Below are 26,160 nucleotides of genomic sequence, written 5' to 3' on the forward strand. Positions count from 1 at the left end.
TGTTTGCAATACACATCATTCTGTAGCACTCACAGCAGGCCAGGTTTTACTTTGCAGTCTGTACCTTCAAAGCTACAAAAAGTCAACTCAATTTGCCTGAAAGTTAATAGATGCTACATGTCCTCCTGCCCTCCTGTTCTGCTGAACTTACCTTTGACCAAGTGTTTTCCTTGCTCAGCAGGTCTGCGTAGAAAAAAGCCATTTTCCACTGGCGCTTGTAGGTGAAGCACCACATCAGCTCCCAGTAGCACATGTGATGAAACTGCTTCCAGTACTGCTGAGCTTCACAGCATTCCTCGTACCTATTGACTGCCTGCACACAGAAATTTCCAAACACTGCCTCAGTCAGGTGTAAGTGCACAGACAGAGGAGCTGGAACACACACTGGGGCTCCAGGATCTGCCTGCATGGCCCTAGCAGCTTCCAAATTATTGACAGCCCAGTGTTTCCCAACATCTCTTGGCTACACACAAGAGATTCTTGGCTACACAGTCATCCTTGTGGTAGCAAGTTTACCCTGCCACAGAGCTCCCCATTCCTGAAAGTTATGTTTCTAAGCATACCCAAAATGAATGCTTGTGTCTCAGGAAATTAGGGAACTGAAGGCAGAGGACAGATGCTCAGCTGACATTTATTGCTGCACTTCTGTGGATTTCAAGGGAGCTACTGCCCTGAGCACCAGCTGATACTCTGGTCTCAGAGTATTTTGGATGTGCATTTCTCAACTTAATAATTTTTTCAAGTCTTTTATGACTCTCTGTTCACACTGAAGGCAAAGGATTACCACTGGGTATCATTAAAGACACAATCTGCTGCAGGATGGGAAAAACAATGATAAAACTGTGTCATTAATCCTGGTGAACTAGATTATCACCAGAAATTGTGAGGAGCAGCAAAATGAGATAGAGAAACAAGTTAGTCAAAGTAGTTTAGAACATTCCTATTTGTAACTCAATAAACTACAAATTACATATAGGCCAAAGCCAAAGGAAGCATTAGCCAAAAAGGAAACAACATTCCTGGAGGAATTTTTCTAAAGCCTTTGAAATTTACTTTCTCAAGAGAAAAATGATTACTTACCGCATCAATATTACCCTTTAGTGTTTCTATCCTGCCTGCAAAAAACAGGAATATGGCTCCCTGTAATAAATAATAATAAAAATACAAGTATTCTATAACAGTTTTCAATCTGACCATACATTCTAGATCTTTGATTTTTGGCACTAAAACATTAAATGATCACACCAAATAAATTATGATTCATTTTACCTTTGGATAGCGTGCCAAGTAAGGCTTAAGTAGTTTTTCTGCCTCCTCAACATTTCCTTTTCCTGTCCCTAGAATGTGTAAAAATGCAAGTGAAAAAAATAGTTAGAAAACAAAGCCAAAAAAAAAAAAAAAAAAAGAACAGGAATGCAAGTTACTGATTTTCAGTCCTCAATTGGCCGACATGCTGGCTCCTCTCTCCACTAAGTAAGCCACAAATACAAGTTGGTGCTGCACTAAGGCAGCAGCAGGAAGCCCTCAAAACATTGTGCTTCCTGACTTGAAAACTCAGGCACAAACACATTTTGTAGAATGATTTAACAGGAGATAACACAGAAGTACACATTAGTGGGAAGCTGACACAAAAATCCAGTGTCAACAAAGTAATTATCATTTACAGCCATTATTTTAACTTCCCCAATAATGCACCTGGCTAAAACAGATTTAGTTCTCACAACTTTCTTGGCCATCCCCAGAATCTCCCTTCTCACGTGGAAAACACATATCCATCTTAAAAACTAAAACAGTCTTCAGTTGTGGTCATTACTGATCATATGACCCACAAATGAGCTACATTTAACCTGGTTACAGACAATTCACCAACAAATAGGTGACAGAATCATCTTTTCCCCCTTGTGTCCCACAAGAGCTAATCAAATCCAAGAGTTATTATAAGCAATCTTACCTAACACAAAGGTCATGAAAGTATGATAGCAAAGCAACAGCATGGTACACAGCACCGACCTAAAGCTGTACGATGATGCTCCTTCTTGAAGCTGCAGCAGACCATGTTCCTGTGCAAACAGAGGGAGGGGGACAAGGTGTTGGAAAAGAACCCGTGCTGTGTTTTGTTTTGCTGGCTTAACTTCTGCAGGGTCAGCTACAGGTTGCTCACTCACCAAATTCCCCTAAAAGCACTGACAAATTCCTCAAAAGGCACTGATTGCTTATCCAGCAATCAAAGATAAAAATACATCTATTCATTTGTCTAAGTTTTTCATGGAGTTATTGCTTAGCCTGGAAAACACCCACTGACAGAGCAGCAACTTGGGATGTATTACATGGTTAACATAAGAAAATGAGAGACAATTTATCACTGTGACCCAAGTGCTGCTAAACAGCCTTCCAGAAACAAAACACAGGGTTTTGAAAAGCAAGGCAAAACCCACAAATCACCATTGTACAGTGTATTCTTCTTTGCTGTGGCTCACTGCACTGAAGAGTTAAAGGTATCAAGAAAATAAAATCTGCAACAAGCAGAGCAAAAGATACCAGGACAAAAAGACATTTTAAAGTATGCCAAGAACAAAAGGAGCTTTGCAATGATGTTGGCCCACTGCTACAAGTGGAAAAATATGATGAAAAGAAGAGTATTTCTGTTCCCTTTGGGAAGAACTAAAGCAATCAAGTACATAGTCTTGATTACCGTGTTCATAGTCGATGACAGCATGATGGATAACCAGCTATAGGGATTCTAGTTCCTGAGGCAAGAGCATTTATCAGTCCATTCTAGGACTAGTTCCATGATATCAGCAGCAAGAATATAAATATGCAAATGTATCAAACAAGAGATCTGCCTACTTGTGAATATGCACAGTAAGATATCCACTGTGTGCTGGGACAAAATCTGTTTAAAAGTCACTCCGTCACTGCAGGTCAAGGTCACTGGAACACGATGTGTGTGACTACAAGGACACCCTTTCAAACCAGCTACACTATAAATAGGAACCCTGAGGGATGTCAGAGGCACCAGGAAAGGCATTGGGGAGAGCCCTCAGAGCATGATCCCAGCACAGATTTACATCTTTTGTATGTCCTTGTTGACTGAGGGGTGTTACACCACCACGCCTTCATTGCTTACTGTGTAAACACTGAAGCCTGTAATCATATTCTCATTTTCCTCAGACATCTATTTTTATTATTGCACTTAATAGTGCACTTAATTGTTTTCACATAAATACAGGGGGTTGTGATTTCTCTTTGTTTTTATTTTTAAAACCCAATGTATTACATTAATTACTGCTATAAGGAAAAATATGACTCATATTTGCAGATCAATTATTATAACATCTAGTTGGGACAAAGTAATGAAAATACTGACTTGCATGTCACTACAAAAGAAATTAAAAGATAGTAAAATCATTACAGAAAATCAGTGACTTCATGAAAATCAAGTACTTAGCAAAATAAAACCAGTATAATTTTCTGCTGAGAGAAGTTTGATTGACACAAATAAGTAACAAAATATGATGTATTAAACATCTTTAAACTGCCTAGATGAAGCCCAGAAATATTTGTCTTTTTAAAAAGTAGCATTTCAAGGTAGAACTAAAACAAAACATTCCATGGAATGAATTTTGGCAAAAAAATTCCAAAGTATATTTCCAAAGTACACTTTTTTGCAATAAAAAAATCTTCAGGCTTGATATTTCACTTAGCCTTTACTGACACTAGGCCTTACAGCATTTAATATCTTTCATATTATATAAAAATATATATCAAATCAATATGAACAGCACTAAGAATGATTCAAACAGACTTTGTTTGTCATATACAATAATGTAACCTTTGTCAAGTTGATCTCAATTATGCTTTAGTCTCAGAAGCATATTTGAGTGCAGTCAAACACAAAGTTATAATCTGTATGGACAAGGAATGAACCCACACCCACCTTACACAGGACTGCATCCTGGATAGCAGTAACTGGATTAAGAATAATGCCCAATCAGAAAAGGGCTGCAAATCTAAAACACCCTTAATTCTAAATTATTGAACTGAGTAGTTACACAGGCATGAGAAGCTCACTGAACAAGTTAGTTCACTCTGTGGAATGTCCATAAACCTATCTAGTCCAGCAGAGGTATTAAAAGCTGTTTACGTTTCACTCTGCCACCTGAATATCCCAAACTTTCTGTATTAAAGTAATAAGAACCAGCAGAAGACACAGTCTAAATAAAAGAAATCTATTAGTTGTTATTAGCATTGCTTGTAGAATACACTGCAGCAAAGCTGCTTCTTCTCAAAAAAATCTCTTTCCAACTGCTTCTCTTACAATGGGATATCCAGAAAATAGGAATATGAAGGGTGTCTCTGGGAATCATGCTTTACATCCCACACTCCCTAGCTGGCCTCCTGAGGCTCCCTCTGTGCCTGGCTGAGGCAGAGGTTCTCCTCTAAGGAACAGTTTGGCACAGCAGCCTGGATCAGGCACATGAATCAGTTTTCAAGCACCACCCTTTCTCCACTGGGAGCCTACAGGGATTAACCTACAATCCCCATGAGCCAAAGGAGTGCCAGGAGCTGGGCAATGTAGGGCTCTCCAGGATCAGACAGAGGATCTGGGAACCAAATCACAAGCAGCTACTTGAGCCTAAGGAGTAACTCTGCAAACACACTGCACTCACTCAGGGACTGGCACCAGTGAGTACATTATATTTAATTGTCAGGACACACCTTCTAACCATAAATGACCCATAACTATCTCCCACACCTATGTCACAACTGATAGAAGCAATCCCAGAACACCAGGAATGAGTCTCCAAACATCTATTACAGGGCATTTTGCAACAATATAAAGCAGATGTCAAAGCAGTAAGTGTTCATCATTTTTCCAGAAAGATATTTTTGTAATTTCCCTAATTGACACCAACACATTTCAGTTTTATTTTCACACAAAACATAAACTGTTCTGAAGGATATAAAGAAGAGCACAGAGCAGACATGTTCCAGTGTGGTAACTCAGCCTTCTGTGCAAGCTCCTCATGACATCTCACAGTCTAATTCCCAAGACTGTCACTACATTATATTATATCAGTATCTCATTGATTGAATTGGTGTCCCAAGACATCCAATGCTCTGTCATTCAGGACTCCCCACGTGAGCACCAGGGATTCCCACAGCAGTTGCATGACAAACAAGGACAATTCTCAAAATCATTTTCAGACAACACTGAGACTGGTTCATATTTATTTCAGCTGTTACTGACTAAAATCCATTGATTTTCCTGAAGCAAAAATAATTGGCTGTTATTTTAAAATAATTCTTTTTATTAGGGATCTTGACCATGAAAGCAAAACAAGGTCATTTTTCATGTCCCATGGCCTGATCACATTGCTGCAGGTTTAGCAAAGAGGATGGATACTAATAGCTTTACAAAGAACTGACAAATTAAGCTGATAGACAGGGTATTTGAATGTACTCCATTAAACAATATTAGATTTAAGCTTCATTTAAAATTTGAAGAGACCAAAATGCAATTCAAAAGAGATACTTAGTGAGAAACTGGAATTCAATTTATTAGAAATTGACACATCAAGAACATTCTTCAGCTTTGGAAAAAGTGTCCTCCCACATTAAAAAAAAAAAAAAAGTATAATTTGAAAGAAATTGGTTTTATCTGACAGTTTTCCTGCCTTCCTGTGAAATCACGCTGTCATCTGACCCTCTGACAAATTGCACTAAACATATGGTAAGCTCATGTCAAACTGTTCTGCAGTTTAGCAGCACAGCATTTGTAATCACCTATAAAATAAGCACAAGAGTAAATATTAGCCTGGGACCTGGCAGAGGAGCCAGTGAGGAGGATCCAGGCTTCCAGGGAGACAGTGCAAGGAGTCTCCTGCTCTCACATCACTGGGCACGTCACAGGTTAGTCCTAGTTTAACACCCAAGTGCAGATGGGACACACACTCCACCTACTGCCCAGTGAGGCTGCTGTGCTCCCCAGCACAGGGTGCCTGACACAGCTCTGCCCACGAGGAACTTCTCTCAAAAGTGGGCAAAACTACACAGAACTTCACTGCCCAAATGTGGGGCCTGTGCTACTAAACACAAATAAAACCATGATTTGACTAACGATGCAAAGGAAAGGAGCTTAAACAGTGTGAAGGGCACAGCTGGCACATCCTGGACTGGAAGGGAACAAACATGGCCACAGGCTACTTTTTATATTTTCTTGATGTTATCCCACCTACTATTTTGAGACTCCAGACTGCTGTTAAGCTGATCATGGTGTCCACAGTGCCCACAAATGGCTTAGGAAGTGCTGGAGCTCTGGGCATGTCCTCATTTGCTGTTCCCCACGACATGACTCAGAGATGAGGAGAGTCCCCAGGGGCAAACCTGCTGGCTTTGAGGCACATTGGTATCGTGGAGGATCACACAATGTAAATTTATATCCAGTTCTAATAAACACATGACCCACACCAAAATCCACTGTCCTGCTGTGCACTATAGCTCTCCCAGGTAAACAGCAAACAGCTCAAGGCACTAACCATGACTCTGCTGCACAATCTGATATTCAGAGTAAGCATTTAAAGGAAAAGACTGCAGCATCAAACACAGGTGTATGAAAAACTCCTGGACAAGTGCAGCACAGATGCACCTCTCCTCCTCTGTCACTGTTTCTTTCACCCTCTAGACTCCTGTCTCCTGTCTTGTTGCAAACTTTGGAAAACCATCAAGAAAAGAACTGCACATGCAATTGCAATTTTGCTTTTGGCTTTAGGCACCTGACTCACAAATGTTATATGCAGAAAGACTTTTTTAGGATGTTAAAATAAATGACCATCAATGAACTTTGATCAACATGTTTAAAATGTTCCTTTGTGTGGTGTGCAAACAACAGGGTTTTGCTCAAATTTATGGTAATCTAGGTCATGCTTCAGTGAGTTATTAAGGAACTGTAATAGGAGCTGACTCATCAACACAAATATCAGCCCACTTGCAGACATTCAAGATATCCCAGGGCCAAATGAAAACTCCATTGGAGGGACAATTTCCATCTGCAGGAGTAAGATGAGTGTTCACCAAAGTATTCTCAGAACTCTGCTCAGTACATGAATTGCCTTTACGTTTCTAAGAGAATATTTTGCTTTAAATGCTCTGTTGTTGAAACTGACAGATAGAACTATTTGATTTGTGCTGTGAAGTAGCTCCTGGTCAGCTCCTAGAAGTTTCTAAATTGTAATCCACACTCTGTTCCTTGCTTTTAAGACATTTTATTTTCCAATATAAGATCCTGTAAACCAGTAAAATGGTGATGACAGTCATTCACCTGCCATGTAAGGTTTCAGCTCTGATAAAAAAAAGACACTTTTTTCCCCTTAAAACTTGTTTTGTATATAGAAAGTATTATAAAAGAGTTAAAACTTAACTTATTCTCATGGCTTTTCTAGTGCTTGCATCAGACATTGACCTTACCCAGCATTTATGAAAAATGTGGCTAGTGGTTAAGGTGAAAGGGATCATGTTCTGCATCACGTTTTCTTAACCCAGGAGCCCTGCTTTGAGTGAATCTCGTGTTCTGCTGGTAGAGAGACAAGGGCAGGTACAAGCAAGGCCAAGATACTCCTGCCAATTCAGTATTCTTTAGAAACTGCAGATCCATAAAGCAGTAGCACAGCTCTTTCTCATCATCATGTGAATTTTCTGGTGCTCCATTACTGAACTTCTTTCCTCAAACAAACATAGGTCAGACTGGTTACTCTACAGGCAAAAATGCACTTACTCCCTTAGGTAGGAGAATTTAGGTGCCACACTCAAATTTCCAGTTGCTATTAAAGCAGTAATGAAATAGATTTCCCCCCCACCCCGTCATGCAAGAACCTGTCAGGAACATTCAGACCCCATAATGACAGTAACTACCAAGGAAGCTATATAAATATATTAAAGGCTAAGAATACACTTTTGGCTACAGATTTCTGAGCACAAGTCTGCATAAAAAGACCAGTAACTAAAACCTAAATATGTTGACATCCCTGTATTAGTCATTTCCTTTACCATGTTTCACAACTGTTTCAACACTGAACAATTGTATGAAAACCTTTCAAGAGCAATAGTTCAGACAAAAATATAAAACAAAACTGAGATGTATGAAGCATCAGTGCCACAGTGCACTTGTGTGATACCAGAGGGCTACAGCTAATGTGAGAAAGAGGAAAGAAACTCCTTTGTTTTTTAGTTTAAGAGTGAGGGGAACGTACCAATAATATTTAGTTCACATTTACCTTATTCCCAGAAAATCCAACAAACTCCAGTAATCTCAGAATCCGTGCAGGAAACATGGACAAGGTCTACAGAGAAAAATATAAGAGTTATGCAATAACAGACTTTCTGCCTTTCAGCTACCAATTGCCTCCTACAATTTTTTCCAAGCACAATAAATGACTAATAAAATTACTAAAATCATCTCTATATGACAATTTTCAGGGTAAATGTATATACCTGCTATATTTTACACACAATTTGAACAGAAATATGTTTAATATAGGCACCTTGTGTCTCCAGGATGCCCTACACAGAAATGTGTACACAGCACATGCTTAGTAACTCCAGTACTTCTTGGATGTTTCAGAAATGCTGGGTTGATACCACACAGTCCATATTTGTTTTTTGTGCAGTAAATCTAATATTTGAGAATGTGCCAGACTCATTCAGAGCAATGCAAGCAAGAGGAAGCTCCAGGCACTTTCTGCAGCCCATTCCCTGAACAACCACATCATCCCTTGCCATCTCTGGGTCAGTGCCTCCCCAGGAACCATCCTGCACCATTTGTTCACCTGCTTTTCAGCCAGAACACAAGCAACAACAGCCAAGAGTGGCTGGAGCAGCACCCCAAACTTCATTCATGTACCCCACCCCTTCCAACTGCCCTGTTAACAGCCTGGATCCTGGTAGTTTTCCAAGTGTCAGGTAAAGAATAAGTGGACTTTGACAAGCACAGGCAACTGGTGCTCCTGGGCAAGGCTTCTCCTGGCCCTCACACCACGTTGTGGGCAGCAGTCTCTTTATTTCTGAAGTGTTATTATCTGATGTTCTCAGACCAGACACTGGGATCCTGCACTATCAGAGCACATGATCAGTAATTTTAACCACATGATCAGCATGATGCCAGTGGAACTTCTCAGGAATTCAAGTTAGGGTCATTACAGGAGGTAGCAGCTCAGGATAAGAGTGTTGGTACATACCAGGTTAAATGCTCCAACTCCGAGTTTTACACCTCCCTCAAAGTGAAGATGGTTCTCTCCTTTGACATAATGTGGGGACTGTATGAGGCTATCCAGCTCCCTGGAAATGCACAAGATTCTGTTAACATGATTAATTATGATTTAATAAGAAAGTAACCCCATTACCTTGAACTACAGAGTAGTTAAAAAGAGACCAATTGGTCATCTCACTCAAGTGAGCAACATCTACATTTTGTTGGATCAACAAATCATTTCTGTCACATTACTATCATTAAATAAAATTAATTAAAAGCCATGGAATCCTGGAGAGGACTTCTGTCAAACAGACACAGCCAATACTCAACCACATTTCAGCCTGAAAATGTTTCAAGGATGGCTGTTGGGAGCATCACCAAACTTTACTACTGCAAAAAGAGATGATAGGGCATAGATAGGCATAATAGACTTTAATTTAAATTAGAAAATTTGACTTCAGTTTCACTAATCCCTGAATTAAGTGAATGTTCAAAAGAACATTTTGTTTTATATAGGAAAAGACAACTGTAATAAATATTCTAAAATGGGTAGACATATCAGAAATTACTTTCACTCAGTTTTCTAACTTTTATAGGTCTCAGCTTTGAAGTGTCCCTTTATTTCCCACATAATCCAGCTCAGTTTTAAATGAATTTGCCTCCAAACTTTCTACAGCTATGTGCTTTTTACACTATTGATTTTTTAAATATATTGTTATTATATTAATATTATATAATATTATTAATATTTTGTTAATTATTAGGAGAGGGAAAAGATTGTTTTAATGGCAACATGCATTTGTGTTCAGGCTGTCACATTTTTATTGAATGGCTGTTCCCAACAACACTATTCCCTGTAAGTGGAGCCTATTGACCCACATTAAGAGTCACCTTCAACCCACACAAACATGGACACTGTCATCTCTCTCCCTTCCAGTGGACTTCTGGAGAACCTGGACTTGTTGCTGTTTTGTGTCTGCTGGGCACAAGACACAATTTATAATTCTAAAATAAATAAAATATGATGCATATTTAGCCTTCACTTTTTATTGTGCTTCAGGTACTGGTATTAAATGCTCCAAAAAGCTGCAGTTGGAACTATTAAAAAATGCCATTTCATTATGCCTAATGTCTACAAGACCAGCAAATTGTGCTATGCAGACACGAACTGCACATCACTTAAAATGGTTTTTCTTTGACATGATTTCAAGGATATAGTACTTGAAGTAGGCAAACCTTAGGAGTTACCAGAGCTAGGGTGCACTGTCTCCACAATCTAAATCAACCTTAATGTTAATGTCCTTTGTTGTGCAAAGGAAGAGTCTGTGTGGGCTGAGCAAATCTGCAGATGTGAGGCCCATAATAATGACTGAGTCAATACAACAGTGATGAATCTGTGAATTGGATAATTTCACCACCAGCACTTTTTCCTTATAGAGTGCACTTAATGACATCATCACTCTGACTCACCTGTAGGTTTGGTAACTGTTTCGGACTTTGATGCCTCCTTTTATGAAGCTGACCATATTCTCATCCTGTTGGAATGGAAACACATTAGCAGCATGAATTTGTAAGCATTATAAAAGGCTTTTTTCTACTTAAGATTAATACACACCTGGAACATAACCAGCATGACATAGACAATATAAGCCTCTAAGACATAATACAAGGATTTAGGATTTCCTTTCTGTATTAACATTTTTTACTCTGTTTAGACACAAGCATTTTATTTTAATGCTTTCTGTAATCAGTTTAACCCTTGTCACCTTTGAACCATCGCAATTTGCATTCATGAACATAGGACTCAGCTAATAGATGTCACCTAAGGTACATGCATTTGTGGCTCTTTCAAAAAACAGCTTTCTCTCATTTGTCCTTGAGTGTAGTTAAGATATATCTGGTGCTGAGCCAGAAAATGTTCACAAGTAAACTGCCTGTCCTTAAGAGTCTGCAGAATACAGTTTCATTATCCTAAGAGTGAAGCAGGGTCAGTAAAATTATGCAGGATATGCTCTTTCTGGTTTGAATATTCATATATATATTTGAGATCCATACTAGGAAGATAACATGTTACATGAAAAGCTATAACAAACTGAGAAATTACAGAAAAGTTATCTGGGGGACCATTAGTTAGGGGATATTAATTTCATAACTTTTTGGAGGCATTTTCTTGCCTCACTTATATAATCTGTCATTCTGGTTTGTTTTGATTTCTGCTGTTACTTAAAGACAGAGTCTACATGTGTTTTAACAGAAGATACCATCACAGAAAAATCGTAAGAGGGCATTGTGGAGAAAATAGCGTGGATGTGATTAATTAATTAGATGTACTAAGTACAGCATATTGGGGGGGGGTGCAGCACACCCAACTATGTATAAAGGTTCAGTTATATTTTCCTTTGAACAGAAAGTGGAACAAGGAAGAAAGATGGTTTTAAAACGTTAACACTCAGAATGATACCAACAACAGGGATAACCAATGTGAGAATTTTTCAGCCCTTGAAAAATGCTGAGACCACATTTCATTGGTTTTGGTAATTTTTCTAAGCATCAAAACTAAACTACATCAGTAGCTGATGGAACCAAGTGTCTCTGTTGAATTTTTAAAACTAGTTCATGTGTTCATGAAAAATTAAACACAGAAAAGAACATGAAGCAAAGAGAACTTTGCAAAAGAGGACAAGAAATTATTTTTGTACTTGTAAATCTCATGTTTCTATAAACATGTTCATAAACAGATATCTGTGAAAATAGTGCTTAAAACCAAGAGACCCAGCTTTAAAATGCTCTTTTTCTATGGACAGAGAAGGCTCTACCTATAACAGGGAAGTTCTCAAATGTGTTCCTTCCATAGTTTCAGCTCTCACCCAAACTGCCCCCAGTGCTAGAGGCTACTCATCCCAAAGGAAAATGGAAACAGGTAGCTACACTTTGGTCATTTCAAAGTCCATCAGCAGCATTCTAGAAACTACTAGAAGCTCCTCTGATTAAGGGTGTTGCTATGAAGCAATGGTTTCTAACAGAGGGACTTAGCAGATGGCTGAAAAAGGTTACACGGTTCATAAACTGTTGTAAGCAACATAAATCAGAGCCCACCTGGCAACTCCCAAACACTATAAAACCACCACCTGCATTCCATTTCCTATCAGCATCCTTGAGCCAAAAAGCAGCAGCCTTTTTCTGACTGTGGCTGCTATTATCCCCTCGGTAGATGAAGAGGCCCACTTTCATAGAGCAAGTGCAGCCAAATCAAGAAGAAAAATCAGTTATTTCAGCTGTGACTAACAATTTAAGTTGCATTCTGGAGCCCTAGCAAGTACTGCTAATGTTGCTCCATCAAACAAATCAAGCTTCATTAGGACAGACAGATAAAATCCAAAGAAGAGGGAGAGTTCCCCTTTGTTAAAGACAGACAGCTCTGTTAAGGAGAAAGCATGTGTGGAGCCTAATGTGTAGGCCATAATTGCTGTTCAAGAACAAACCAGTGAGAAAGCAGCCTTGAGAAAGCAAACACCAGCCAGACCCAAACAAAAGTCTTGCTTGTATTTCAGCACAGCTTCAATGAACATCTCATCTTTTTCTTTTCTTTTTTAAAATCTGATATCCCAACACATCATTTGAAAATTGGTGCTTGCTGCAGTTACATTTCACACATCCAAAAGGGAGTTGGGAAGGGTGTCATAGGACTCTCAGCATTATGTGTGTTGAGGTAAGCATTTTTTTAATAATGCTGAGGGAAAATTAAACATTCTAATAGCTCATATAAAGATAGCACAGATAAAACCCGGACTTGATGCAGATGAAAGATGCATTAGGTCAAACTATAGCCTTCTACCAGTCCATTTAGGAAAAGAAACCTCTATGGTGTCTTTTCCCCCCAAGAGCCATGCAGGAATTCATACCTGGAGGAATGTGAGTGCTGCTCTCTGAAGTAAACATTCAGCATAACAAATTTCTGCATGGATTTCCTCTAACGTCACACAGAGAGAAGAAAACAAATCAATCAGTCAAAAAGTAATTAAAAAACACTTAGCCCATTAATGTAAGAATAAGATCACAGAGCTCAAACTGAGAAAAATATTTTCCACATTTGCTGTGGTATTTCAGTTCTAGACTACTGATGTAACTCCAAACAGAAATGACACATAGCTACAGAAACTTAGCAGGAATTTTTCTGGTGCTTTCCATAAATGCCTGGATCTAGAACCTTTACAGAAATTTCAATATTCCTTTCTAGATATTTCTTTACCCAGCAAATTCTGGGAGTGCTGAGTCAAAAAGCAACAAGACCAGTGATTTTGGATTGGTTACACAGCAATGGTCAAAACACTTGGACATTTGGTCCAGCAAATGCCAGATCAGTGATTTTGTCAGTGAACTCACAGTTTGCAAGCACATATTGAGTGAAATTCTACAGGATTCAAACTGCATAAATAAAAAAGGAAAACATTACAAAAGTGAAAGATTGTTACCTTCAGTGAAGTGTTCAAGGCTTTGCCTATGCACAAGGTTGTTGATAGAATCAGCTACAGTAGATTTCTTCCTAAATCTGAAAAAAGTTATTTTGGTCATTCTGAAGAAGAAGCATCAAAACAGAGAACTGTATCTTTCAGCTGGCCACCCACACAGTCACTACATGCCTCCAGAGCTCACCAGCCCTCTGTCATCTCACCACACACAAACTTCAGCACAGTCCATAGAGAACTTAGTCAACATGGTCCTCCTGGGATCTGTCTCTTACCCTTCACGTGCAGAAATGTGTCTTGATGAAGGACAGGTATAAGGGGGTGTTCGGATTTATTTTGTGTGCGTATGGGTGAATGTGGGTGCAAAAGTGGGAGCACAGTTGACTCAGACAGACAACTGCAGTACAACCATCACCCATGGGATATTCTACAGTGTTTGAACATTGTAAACAACTTCCAGACACTGCAAAACCAGGACTACAGGTAGGACAAATTCTAATTGACAAGAAAAATCAGATATTGCGGTAAATTTAAGTTTTCAAGACTAGACTGCTGAACACCCTCATTTATGTGCTATTATCCCCCACTGAACACGAGGTTGGTGACCTCCTGATGCCACTTCCAACCTCAGTTTTCCTGTGATTTCTGTAAGATTTCATTTCCTTTTGTATCCAGTAGTCCTTCAATATTTTCCCACGAAGGAACTGTTTACTGACTGAATTGCTCTATTCTTACCTCTGACAGGTGGCTTGAGCTTCCTTCATTGTGTTCCCTGCATTCAGTATGTCCTGAGGATCAAATGTCATCATAGCTTGCATCTCCAGTATGGTGGCATAAGTCAGGGCATGATACATGCTGTCTTTAGTTCTGCAAGAAAACACAAGGTGAAAAGCACAGCTGATTTTATTGTATTATTGCTTTTAAAAAGCAAATACAAATCCAATTCTAGAAATACATCAACCTCATGAGAACAAGGGCTAAATGAGCTGGAAATCGAACACAAAGGACATACAAAATAATTGAGAAACAGTGACAGACTGAGATTTGTACAAGAAATCATGTCTACAGTTCTACATACTCTGCTAAAATGTATCAATTCTGAGCTGAGGATAGATATTTAACAAACACAAAGCACAGGAATTAACCTCATGGCTCACCATTCAGAAACAATAGAATCATGGTGGGGTTTATTTTGGTGGGGGTTTTTTATTATCTAATAAATGCTACAACATATGACACAAATCCAGCTGATATTCTTCTAACTTGGGAGAGTTACTCAGTACAGGCTCAAGGAGATAAGTAACACAATACTATAACCATGGCCAAAATAGAATCTTCTTGAAATAGATCTTCCCACCAGAAGCATTAGAGTCTGTATCAAAAACTACAGCTTTTTTCTCCTCTCCCCTTCTGCCAACCCCTCCACCCCAAACTGTTCAATATTATTCTGTAGGGTTTCAGACAGTGCCACTTTGGCAGAAAGTAAAAAACATTGGCATTAATGCAAGGAAAACAATTAATTCCTATGTGCAGCCATTGCTGGCACCTTTCCTCTGACAGGAGAGAGGGTTTATATATTGCACACATTTAGAGCATTTACCTGTCTGGTGTAATTCTCTGCAAGTGAATAAAAATATCTTCAGGCACAGAGGTCTAATAAGGATGACTTGAGAAAAATGTTGAAGGGCAAGCTCAGATAAATTCCTGACAAAGAAACTCTCTGTAGACCTTGCTAATCCACCCCTGACAAACAGCACGACTTAAGACAAATATTGTTAAGGAGCAACAATTGCTATTTCAATTGTTTACACTCTAGAACAGATCAGATAGCTATATATGGCAGGGAATATTCAAAAATACTTGCAGTCAAACAAGGATATCCTTCCAAAATCTCCACCCTCAACACACCTGTTCTTGATGTGTTTACTTCAGGTGCTTCTTTTCTTTTTCTTCCAAGGAAAAAGTGGTGTGCCAACAACGTGCTCTTGACAAAGACAGGGCTGCATTAAGAGGAGTGTTGCTGCCAGCAGGGTGAGAGAGGGGCTCCTTCCCCTCTGCACAACACTGGTGAGGCCCCAGCTGGAGTGCTGTGCCCAGTTCTGGGCTCCTCAGTTCATGCACACACTCAAGAGCAGGGTGGTGAGGATGGTTAAGGGATTGGAACATCTCTCCTATGAGGAAAGGCCAAGAGAGCTGGGGCTGTTCTGGTGGGAGAAGAGGAAGCTCAGGGGGTTCCTATAACATATAGAAATACCTGAGGGGAAGAAACAAAGAGGACAGAGACAGGGTCTTTTCACTGGTGCCCAGGGACAGGATCAGAAGCAATGGGCACAACATGAAGCACAGGAGGCTCTGGCTGAACATCAGGAAACATTTTTTTACTACCAAGGTGACCATGCAGTGGCACACATCTTGAAAAGTTGTAGAGTCTGTATCCTTGGAGACTTTCAAAATGGCCTTGCTTGAGTACATGACTTTCTGAGGAGCCCTCCAATCTCATCTCCTCTTATTCTGTAGGGGGTTTTTTTAGGAGAAAAGCCAGACTTTAAAGACACCTCAATCCATATGATTTCTCACACCAAAAATACACTTGCCTCCCTAAGTTTTGGTATCTGGACTGAATTGAAAGAAAATTTAATGGATAATTTTAGATCACCCTATATTAATCAGTGATCTAATAATTCACTGTGGTGACTTGGGCCTGGTGCTTCCCACCCCTCACACAGATGACAAAAGGCTTCTGTTTCCAACACACAGGGCACAGAGCAGGATGGCTACACTGCAGGAATTTGCAAGGCACATCTTTAAACTTTGCTGCAGTCCGTGCTCTGCGGCTGCCCTTAATTCCTACTTGCCCTCACCATCTAAACCAATCTAGCAGAAAAGCTGTTTTGGGAAATATCCTGGTGCCAGAAGTGCTATAAGCCCCAGACTATGCTACCATCCATCTCATTTGCAAGCTAAGAACAGACAGAGAATAGAGAAATTAGTTTAAAATACAGTGGAGTTAGGAAAGCTCTTTCTTGGCCTCATAGATCATTATTCTTTCATTAGACTGATAATGTAAAGTAGAAAATATGAACACACTAAAATGTCAATCTGATGAAGTGTTTCTGTTCATTAGATAATTCATCAGCCACACTGGGTGCAGAAAAACACACTCCATCTTGTATTTACTAAACTAAAACCTTTCCAGAGGCTCAAAAGCACAGGGAAGTGACTGAAATAGCACCCTTTCAAAATTGTAGAAACTTGCTTTCTAAAGCAAAGCAGATAAATATTGAATTCACTGCACTAAAAGGAAAATTGGTACTTTTCACATACATGTGGTGAAGAGGGATTTCCCTCTCCAATAATTTGTTTCTGAAACCAAACCACCCTTTCCCTAATCAATGGTTTCATCTATTTTACTTCTAATATTTAAAAGAGATGATAATTAATGTCTGCCATTAGCCAACTGGTATTTAGCAACATTCAAATTTGTTCTTTTTAAGGGGTGGGGATGCTGGCAGAAGCACAATTTAACTATGCTATTTGTATTAATCAGTCAATTGACGTTGCCAGCTACATCCTGGCATACTGCCAGGAATTTTAAGGCCTGGGTTTCATGTGGATGGATACAGAATGAAACTTGTTATCTTTTTACTTTTCTTCTTTTGATTCCTCAGCAGCAATTTCCTCAGGACATTGTTGGAGTTAACAAGCCTGTATGACATCAATGCAACTAATATTGTGATTAATGACTTATCCCAGTAGTTGGTATCACATGACTGAGTAAGAGGATTATAAGCAGTATCTTTGGGCACTTATGGAGTTCTGCCACATGCCTCTTCTCCAACTATGGTGCAATCATTATCATCTTGCAGCACTGCCCTTTCTCGGAGTTGTTGCAGAACTCTTTTATTCCTGCTCTAAAACAAGTGCTTAAGTGAGGACAGTCACAGCTTTCCAGCTCAGGTATAAAAGTCAAAAAGCTTGACTTGGTTTCACCTCAGAATTAACCCAGGGCTAGCAATCTTTTGTGAAAAATAGTACTCAAAATTTTTTTCTGTAGATCGTTTAAAGTAATCCAGCAGACAGGACATGCATTCCTAAATTACAGAAACCTCAGGCTCAAGTCCATATGTTGATTTAGTATCAAGATGCTTCCAACACTTAAAACAAATCCAATAGCACGGAGTGAGAAAGAGCCTCCACAGATCAGTGAGCAGTCTGTTCATCCAGGGGGACTCAAGAGTGAGAGGCCAATGCCCAAATCAAACCTGCAGCAGGAGAATGTGGTCAGTCACGAGGGGCCTGGAGGCTTTCCTCATCTTTGATCCCAGGTTCCACCCAATGGCCAAACAACCCACTACACCCATGGCAGAGGTTTTCACAGAAATGCTCATATTTGATGAACCAACATTTTCTGATAAAACTCCTTTTCCTGCAAGACTCCCCAGTAGCAATAAGTTAACAACCAGCAACAACCTCTCCAGTCAGCCACCATCACAGCTCTCTTGCTACCACAAGCCACCAGGATGGTCCAAGACAAAAATCTGTGCTTCAACAAGAGAATCCCTGAGCCTTTTTAATCAAAGTAATTTTCCAAAATTCAGAATCTGCTAAGTTCTTCCAGCAAAGAGGTAAAGCCAACAACTTAGTTAGGTTTTGGTAGCAATTAATTTATTTACAAAGACTGTAAAAGTTGTGTTCTTCCAGACCTCAGGCATAAAAATAAAAACTCCCTAGAAATAACAATGTTGCTCTTGTTCATTGCATCTCTTACAATAAATAGCTAACCCAAGCTTTGAGCAACATATTTATCTAAGCACCTTCTAGAGCTTCACTGTACCTGGGTGTGCTTCCCCCAATTCTCCCACCATTCTGCATTTGGCAATCACACCTGACCTTTGGGAGATCAGCTCCCAGGGAAAGCTTTCAAAGCACAGTCATTCTAGAATTAATATTCCACCAAACACCCAGTGCTTGTTGGAGGCTATTTTCAGAATGAAATCAACTGCCTGGGACAAATCATTGTCTTATTCTTCCTTTAATATTGCAAGCAGCAACACATGTGGTGCACCTCATCCAATGCTCCAGATAATTCTATCATGAATTTATCTCATTTACCCTTCTCCCAGTGGATCTGATATCAGCAACCTATCAGGTGATGATGCCATGTTTTCCTTCAGGATAATTATTAAAATATTACACATTTGTCTTGGGAAGGTAAGGGGACATGTCATCCGAATCAACTCTTAATTTATTACTGTCTGTTTGTAATTACACAAGGGCTAAAATCCAGTCAGCATTTAATGGATTTACTGCATGTCTCACGGCTGAGAAGGAAGATGAGATTTTTTTTCCTTGCTCCAGTGACTGGACAGTTTCAGTGTTATGCCTGGTAACAGTTAGCACATTACATATTGAAAATCTCTGCTGTGCTTGGAGACTGAACTTTAGGAATTTCTTAAGAGTTCTTAGATGCAATCTGAATACCCCATATAAAAGATAAATTTAATTAAACTTATTGTAGAAGGCACAAGATAATCAGAAACCAGTATTATACAGTGATTGGTAATAATAATGAAAACTGACTCTAAAAGCCAAAAGGTAGTTCAGGACAAGTAAAGTTACATAACATGAGTCAAAAACACCAGATGTATTTTTTCTATGAAATGAGATCTCATCTTTATAATGGATTTGCTTTTCTTTATGATGGATTTGCTTTTCTAACAGGAAAAAAAAGAACTTTACCTCAACACAAGTCTAGACACCATCCTCAGATATTTATTTTTAAGCTAGGAAAGCTCTTTGGATTTTAAGCCTCACACATTGTGCCAAATCTGCTGTCAGTTTCACATGGTACAAATTAGTTGAAAATACCCTTATTGTGGAAGCCAAATGTGAGCAATTTAGTGAATCTGCATTACTGTAATACAGAGCAGAGTACCTCCTACAGCAGAAGCATTAAAGTCACAAAAATCTAAGATATTAAATTCTTCACAAGCATGTAGAAATTGAAAAGTATTTCTCTAAACACTGGTAGCATGTTTATGGACTGTGAAAACTAATTTCAAATCTCAGCACACCAAAAGGGAACAGTGAGGAACTGGTGGCTCTGAAAGAAATAACTCAGTACTACCACATGTGCCCACTCTACAACTCTTCTCATTCCTAAAGAGATGGAGTGTGTCCATAATGGATTTCATCTGTAGGGAAATTCAGCATCCTGTTTCTTCATTGCACTCACAAAGATCATAAGTCTCTATTTCCCTCCCTGCCAAAGGCAACAGGAATAAGGGCCTCCTCATAACAACAGGCTAACATGAAAAATTAGTTTCAAAATGGTTTTGCAGTATGGAATAGAGTCAGGTACAAAAACAGAGTATCAGCTCATGAAATATGTTCTGCAGAGCCCAACAAAAGCTGAATGAAAACCATATGCAATAGAAGAAAAATGGATTTACAGAAAAAAACAACCCATAGCCTCACTAGCTTTTGCAGTGTTTTGGAAACCTGCTGCAATAAAACATCCCCTTATTTTATGCTAAGCACTGAGTGAGCCTTCCCAGATGGGCACGGGGGCTTTACTGTCAGGATTTAATGAAAACACAGTTATTCTTCTTACCATTTTTATTATATCTTCTAATGATATATGAACACTAAACGACTTTGCTGTGAATAAACCCGGCATTATAAATACAGCTGATGCTACAATTTATCATTAATGTCTTTCCCAGAGTGTACTTACACAGCTAAGCTACAGATTCTGGCATCAAATATGAGGCTGATACCTCAGCAAAGGAGAAATGTAGTATTCATTGTGGTTACCCCTGATACATATCAAATACACACCATGAATTTTACTCATTTCATATTCCAGTGTCCTAAAAGAAGGCATGATGCTATTTGCTGGTGGCTCAAAAACAAATGGAGCAAATTGGGTGGGTGGGGGAGAAATTTAAGTTAACCACAGACTTCAACAAGCCAAGAACACAGGTAACTTCAGGACAGGGTATGACAGATCACAGACATTGTAAAGACACAACAATTTTAGGAACTATTTCATGAACTCACTGCCTGTAGCAGGGCCACTCATTAGAAGTTGAGCTGCAACATAATTAGGAAACAGAGTCTATGACCACGACACTGAATTGCAAAATAAGCTGTGAGAAAGTTTCTGCAAGTAGTTACAACAACAAAGAAAGAATTCATACCTAATGTTCCTCAAACCTTCAGTTCATAGTCAGTTGCTCATTTAGACACAAAATTGTAATTATTCAGATTCTCAGTGAGTAGAAAAATATGGGAAAGGAGACAAAAAAAATGTGACAGAAGATGGTTTTTACTCTTCCAGGAGGAAGAATCTCACATATTGTGCTACAGATGAGGAGTAATTTCTTTGGACATCAACACTATAATTTTAGAAGACAGATAAGTGCTCTACACTTGTGTGAGTAAACAACAAGATTTTATTAACTCACACAAGTGTAAAGCACTTATCTGTCTTTCCCAAAACTTAACACATTAACTTACCACTCCCTTCTTAACCAAAACCATACAGACTTACCAACTATTAAAAGAGAACTGAGCTGTCTGGTCAAAATCTCCTGAGAGATGGTGAAGCAAAGAAAAATGGAGAGAAAGTAGGAAATCTTATCAACTTACTTTGCTTGTAAAGAAGCCAAAGCATCCGAGAACTTGTTGTTAAGAAATAAATCCAGAGCTGCCATACATTCACGCAGTGCCACGTTGAGGTCTGACGTAGATGACCTGCCAGAAGAGATAATAAACTCAGCACATCTGTTCTCCTTCTACCAGTGCATTCCTGCTGCATTTGAACCCCCCTTCCTCAATTCTAAATTTATTCCCTTGCATAACCTGCTATTTTTTCCCTAGTGATTGCAAAAGGTGAAAGCGACTCCTATTATGTTTGTGGATTTGGATTTTTGGGGTTTTTTTTAACTATGCTTTCACCAAGGAACATGTAAAAAGCAACTGAAGTCTTTCATTTTCTGAAACAAAAGAGACAAACTGCATGTACTTTACATAAGAACCTGGACATGCAGAATTTGCCATGTGGGAGCACAGCAATTTGATGAGCTCAGGTAGCAGAAGCACAGAAGCACTGGGTGACGATGCACATCTCATGGTAAGGCTGCCAGACTCCAGCTGGAGAGATCATGATTGTGTTATCACTTGGAGGATGAGACATTGTCAATCTACATCAGAATATTACACCAACTGCTGCTGAAACATCTGCCTTCATTCAGCTCATGTTCAGAGCAGTGCCTGAGCAACAAACCACAACAAACTCACAGGTGGGGTAAGATTTCCCATTGTGGATATTTGTAGGAACATCACTGTTCCCAGGAAGTGCTACTGCACCCAAAGAAACCTACTGTGATATCTCAAAGTCAGAAGACTCTCAGTGACTTACTCTGGCTGTACTTTTCTACTTTACAATATTCAGCTGTCAGCCTGACCCGTCACAAGGCTTCTCAGCTGGTCTTTAGGTTACTGGCAACAGGATAACACAGACCAGCTGAGTTAGTTTGGCCCAAGTTCATCACCAGCAGAACTGCTGGACAAAAAAAAAAAAAATCCACGAAAGAAACAACAAAGCCTTGCAATAATAAAGTTAAGGTCACCTAGCCAGTGTTAGGACAGTTGAAACATCTGCATCTAAAGATCAAAGAGCTACACTGCTCTAATATATTGTATACAAGCATGTACAAAACATCCTCCAACAAAACACAAATAAATCCTCACCATGTTCCTGATTCTGAACAGCTCTAACTAATGTGATCTATCTTGTGACTTAGAGACTGTGTTAGTTCCTTAAAAAGTGGCACGACACAGAATGCTGAAAGGAAAACCAGAAAGCAGAGTCCTGATAACATCTTAAGGAAAAGGCAGGGGAGCACAGCACAAGCAGATAGCATCAGTAATAACCACCCACTGCAGCAGTGGTTTGGTTTTGGTTTTAGGAATAATGACTGCAAAGAAATAAAGAGTATAATTATATATACGAAAAGCAGGACTTTAAATTTAAGAGAAACATTATGTGACACTGTTCCTAGTGGCTTTGTGATCACAGCTTCAGATACACTGCAAATCCTTTTGCACCCAAGACAGTCTGTGAGTGTTTTGCAAGCATTGATTAACCAAGTTTTGGCATCCGTCTCATACAAAATGCAATATAATGTCTGTCTATCCTGAGCTATTCTGAGCCCTTCTTAATAATTAAAATGTAGTCAATTATTGCTTATTGTATTAAAACACCTACCTTCCTGTTTTTAAATCTGTGTGTCTGAACCAAGTAACATATTTAACACAAATCAAGAACATCTTCACCTGTTTTAAAATATTTAGACTACTAGCATTTTACATGTTTTTTTTGTTAGTTCGTTTCTTGTCATGCAGGAGAATTACCCCATTCAATACAAATCAACCTTTTCAAAATATTCCTTTGAAACAGAAAGATGACAAAGAATAAAACCACTGCTGAAGCTCAAAGCAGAAATAAGATACAATAATCACTTGGCATCTTTTCTGGAATAACAATTAATGACACAGTGCTACCCAGAGCAGCAGCAGAAACACAAGCTGCATGTTTCCCTCATACTCCAAGGAAACCTGCCTCAGGATGTAGCTCCCAAGTCGAGGGCTTAAGACCCGGGCAAAATACACACCTCACATAAATGCTACAAACCATCACTTGTCACTGTTAAGAAAAGGGTAGAAATACTTGAAACTCGAGGGTGCTCAGCATTTTAGCAAACTGATTAGTCATGCTTCAGTGGGCTGCAGATCCCTCCCGCTTCCAACAACAGCATCAAAACTGCCTCTAAGCCAAACGTAAAATGCTGTGTGCTGCTACTCACCTCTCTGCTGAGTCTCCTGCGTGTTCTGACATAGTCATTGTAATCCCACTCAGCTTTTAGGCTCGAACATCAGCAGCAGCCGGTGCTCCTGAGCCAGCTGCGGGTGACAGCCCCGGTGGAGCGCAGGGCAGCGCCCGCCTGCGGCACCACTCTGTGCGATTGGACACCGCCACGGGAACGGGAGCACGGCTGATTCACCGGCCACATCCTACAAACCAGCCATTTGGAAGGCAGCCCCTGGCACACCGGGCTCTTGTGCCACCGGATCCAAATACAGCTGGATACCTCCAATGTAGGAGGGGCTGGCGGCTGCCAGCCTGTCTCTGATCTACAGACCTGTCTGGAGTGAGCAGCAGCATCAGCCACCTTTTCTTCTGTCCAGACCAGGCAGAAGCCAAATACCCTTGTAATTACAGAGCCGAAACAACAAGAATTACTGCGTGTGGCCGTGGCCCACATCAGAAACCTGCGAACCAGAACGGAGAGCCAAACGAGAGCAGCTGACAGGCGGCACTCAGGCAGTAATTGCTGCAAATGTGAGAAGCACACAGGCGAGAGACACGAGCAAGTGCTTCTTCCCAGCAAGGATTCTCCACAAAACGGGCTCCAATCCAGAAGCCAAACTGCTGCTTTTTGTTAGTTCCTGTACTTTTGGGAGGAACTGAGACTTTACACGCTCTTTGTAACAATCTCTCTTTAATGCCATGGAAAATGAGGCGAGTTGGCACTAACAATTTAATCAGTGGAGTGAGCTCATCTGGCTGGTTTTGCCCAAAATGAAACAGTGTATTCCCCTGAACTGCTTTGCTGGCACCTCAGCTGTACCAGCCCTGTACACAACTACAAGAAGCATTACCAGTCCTTCCACTTACTATGAGAGGTGGACCATGGAAATTGATCAGCCATGATCTACTTACATAAATTAGTTTCTCCAAGAGCATCTAATCAGAAATTATCTGTTTGCTAGATTACACAAAGCAGTACCACTAATGAAGACATACACTGCTGAAGAAAGACCCAAAAATGATAAACCAGCTAAGGACAATTCCAGGAAGATACTCTTAATCCATTAACATACCTGATTAAATCTCTTGCTGGTTTTATGGCATCCTGTACAGGAAAAGCTTGTGCTGCATTTGGTACAAAAATTACTGTAATACATCCCCAGGCTGCCCCAATAATGACTCCATTATATGTTCCTAACAGCATTGTGTACCTGGGCCACAGCAGGAGACAAAAGACATTACTGGGTTTTTTTTCCCCTAGTTGGGAGTAACTACTGGTTACAATTTAAAATTAACTGGCTGCTTCCAAGGTAGAATCCCAGGATACTCTGAAAATATTTTTCATCATTCTCACTAGCTGTTTGTACAGTCTCTCATTAATACTGTATTCTCCAAATAGCCCTTAAAGTCCTGTATATGGTGAAAGCTCTGGCTGTCTCTGCCAAGCTCTTCAAGACTTGATTTGGCAGGTTTTATTTGAATACCACTTCTCTAGAAACAATTACATGCTCAGACAACCTTCAGTATGCAACCTCTCCCTTCCCCACATATATGTATGTTTTCTTGTAACTAAAGAAAACAAATGTAAAAAATTCAAATCTGAAATATTTCCACATTTAGGCCATTTCCCTGCTGGTTTTACAAGGTTCTTTCCTTTTTTGCTTTTGGGCAGCAGGTTTTGCAAGGGCAGTCATATGGTTCTCCTTGTGGTTTTGTTATTTATGAAATCGTTGTTCTCTGCCCCAGGGACCATGAGTGGGGTTGCTTCACAAATCACAACCACAGTATATCCTGGGAGTTGCAGTAAGAACTGCTGTCAACAGCAGTATCAGACAAAATGAATAAGCAAAAATAAGCAAAACTAAAATCCAAAATATTAATGAAGATGAAAGCATATTATAAAAAATAAATTATGTTTTCCATGGACAAAAGGAAAGAGACATGTGAATTTTGAGCATGGGAGTTATGATATTTATGCATAATTTTATTTCACTGTGTGCATTATGTTGACTGGTTTCTTACTACGAGTTTGCAGTGCATAAGCTTTGTCATTTGTCACTGGGTTTTACAGACTTCTTCAATTAAAAAAACATCTTGAACTTTATACTGTGCAAAATGCTAAACCTCAGTAATTATCAGAACTTTACAAAAAAAGGTAAGTCTGAGGTTTGTGCCTTTGTAGTAATGCTTTTAATAGTAATTCAAGAGCTCTTTCAGTACTGTGAAACATTAAAAGCAAGTTAAATCAGTCATATCCTAAAATATAGATGCATTTCTCTGCCAAATCTACCTTATCTGCATAAGTCAGCTGAGGTTGTGCACATGGGTGACTTCATTTGGAGGAGAATAAAATACAAAGAGTCAAACGCCATTTGAGTTTCAACAATGCTAACACTTCAACTATTCACAGATGTGAGGAGCCTCCCAAAGCACATTTCAAAGGTCTCAGTTTCAGTGTTAAGGAAACTTCCCTGTCTGACCATCCAGGAGCCACACTCCCATCACCTGAGCTGGGACCGAAGGCCCTTCTCAGCTGCACATCCCACACTCACAGTGAGACAGGCTCCACC

The 26,160-nt window shown here is 39.6% G+C and overlaps 1 protein-coding gene across 1 annotated transcript in view; it reads right to left on the reverse strand.

Annotated features, from left to right (window-relative positions):
• TTC39A (tetratricopeptide repeat domain 39A) overlaps nt 1-24,123 on the reverse strand; it is a 36,990-nt gene extending 12,867 nt beyond the window's left edge. The window contains exons 1-12 of the mRNA XM_015636065.3: nt 23,586-24,123; nt 21,367-21,471; nt 14,449-14,580; nt 13,720-13,796; nt 13,150-13,217; nt 10,718-10,782; nt 9,234-9,333; nt 8,274-8,339; nt 1,952-2,060; nt 1,270-1,337; nt 1,081-1,140; nt 152-313 (exon numbers count right to left, since the gene is read on the reverse strand). Coding sequence (XP_015491551.1) covers nt 152-313; nt 1,081-1,140; nt 1,270-1,337; nt 1,952-2,060; nt 8,274-8,339; nt 9,234-9,333; nt 10,718-10,782; nt 13,150-13,217; nt 13,720-13,796; nt 14,449-14,580; nt 21,367-21,471; nt 23,586-23,623 — 1,050 coding nt within the window. The 5' untranslated portion in view covers nt 23,624-24,123. The remainder of the gene's footprint in view (nt 1-151; nt 314-1,080; nt 1,141-1,269; nt 1,338-1,951; nt 2,061-8,273; nt 8,340-9,233; nt 9,334-10,717; nt 10,783-13,149; nt 13,218-13,719; nt 13,797-14,448; nt 14,581-21,366; nt 21,472-23,585) is intronic.
• Between the last annotated feature and the right edge of the window lie 2,037 nt (nt 24,124-26,160).

The sequence above is a fragment of the Parus major genome, chromosome 8 (assembly GCF_001522545.3).
Source record: "Parus major isolate Abel chromosome 8, Parus_major1.1, whole genome shotgun sequence".
NCBI lineage: Eukaryota > Metazoa > Chordata > Aves > Passeriformes > Paridae > Parus > Parus major.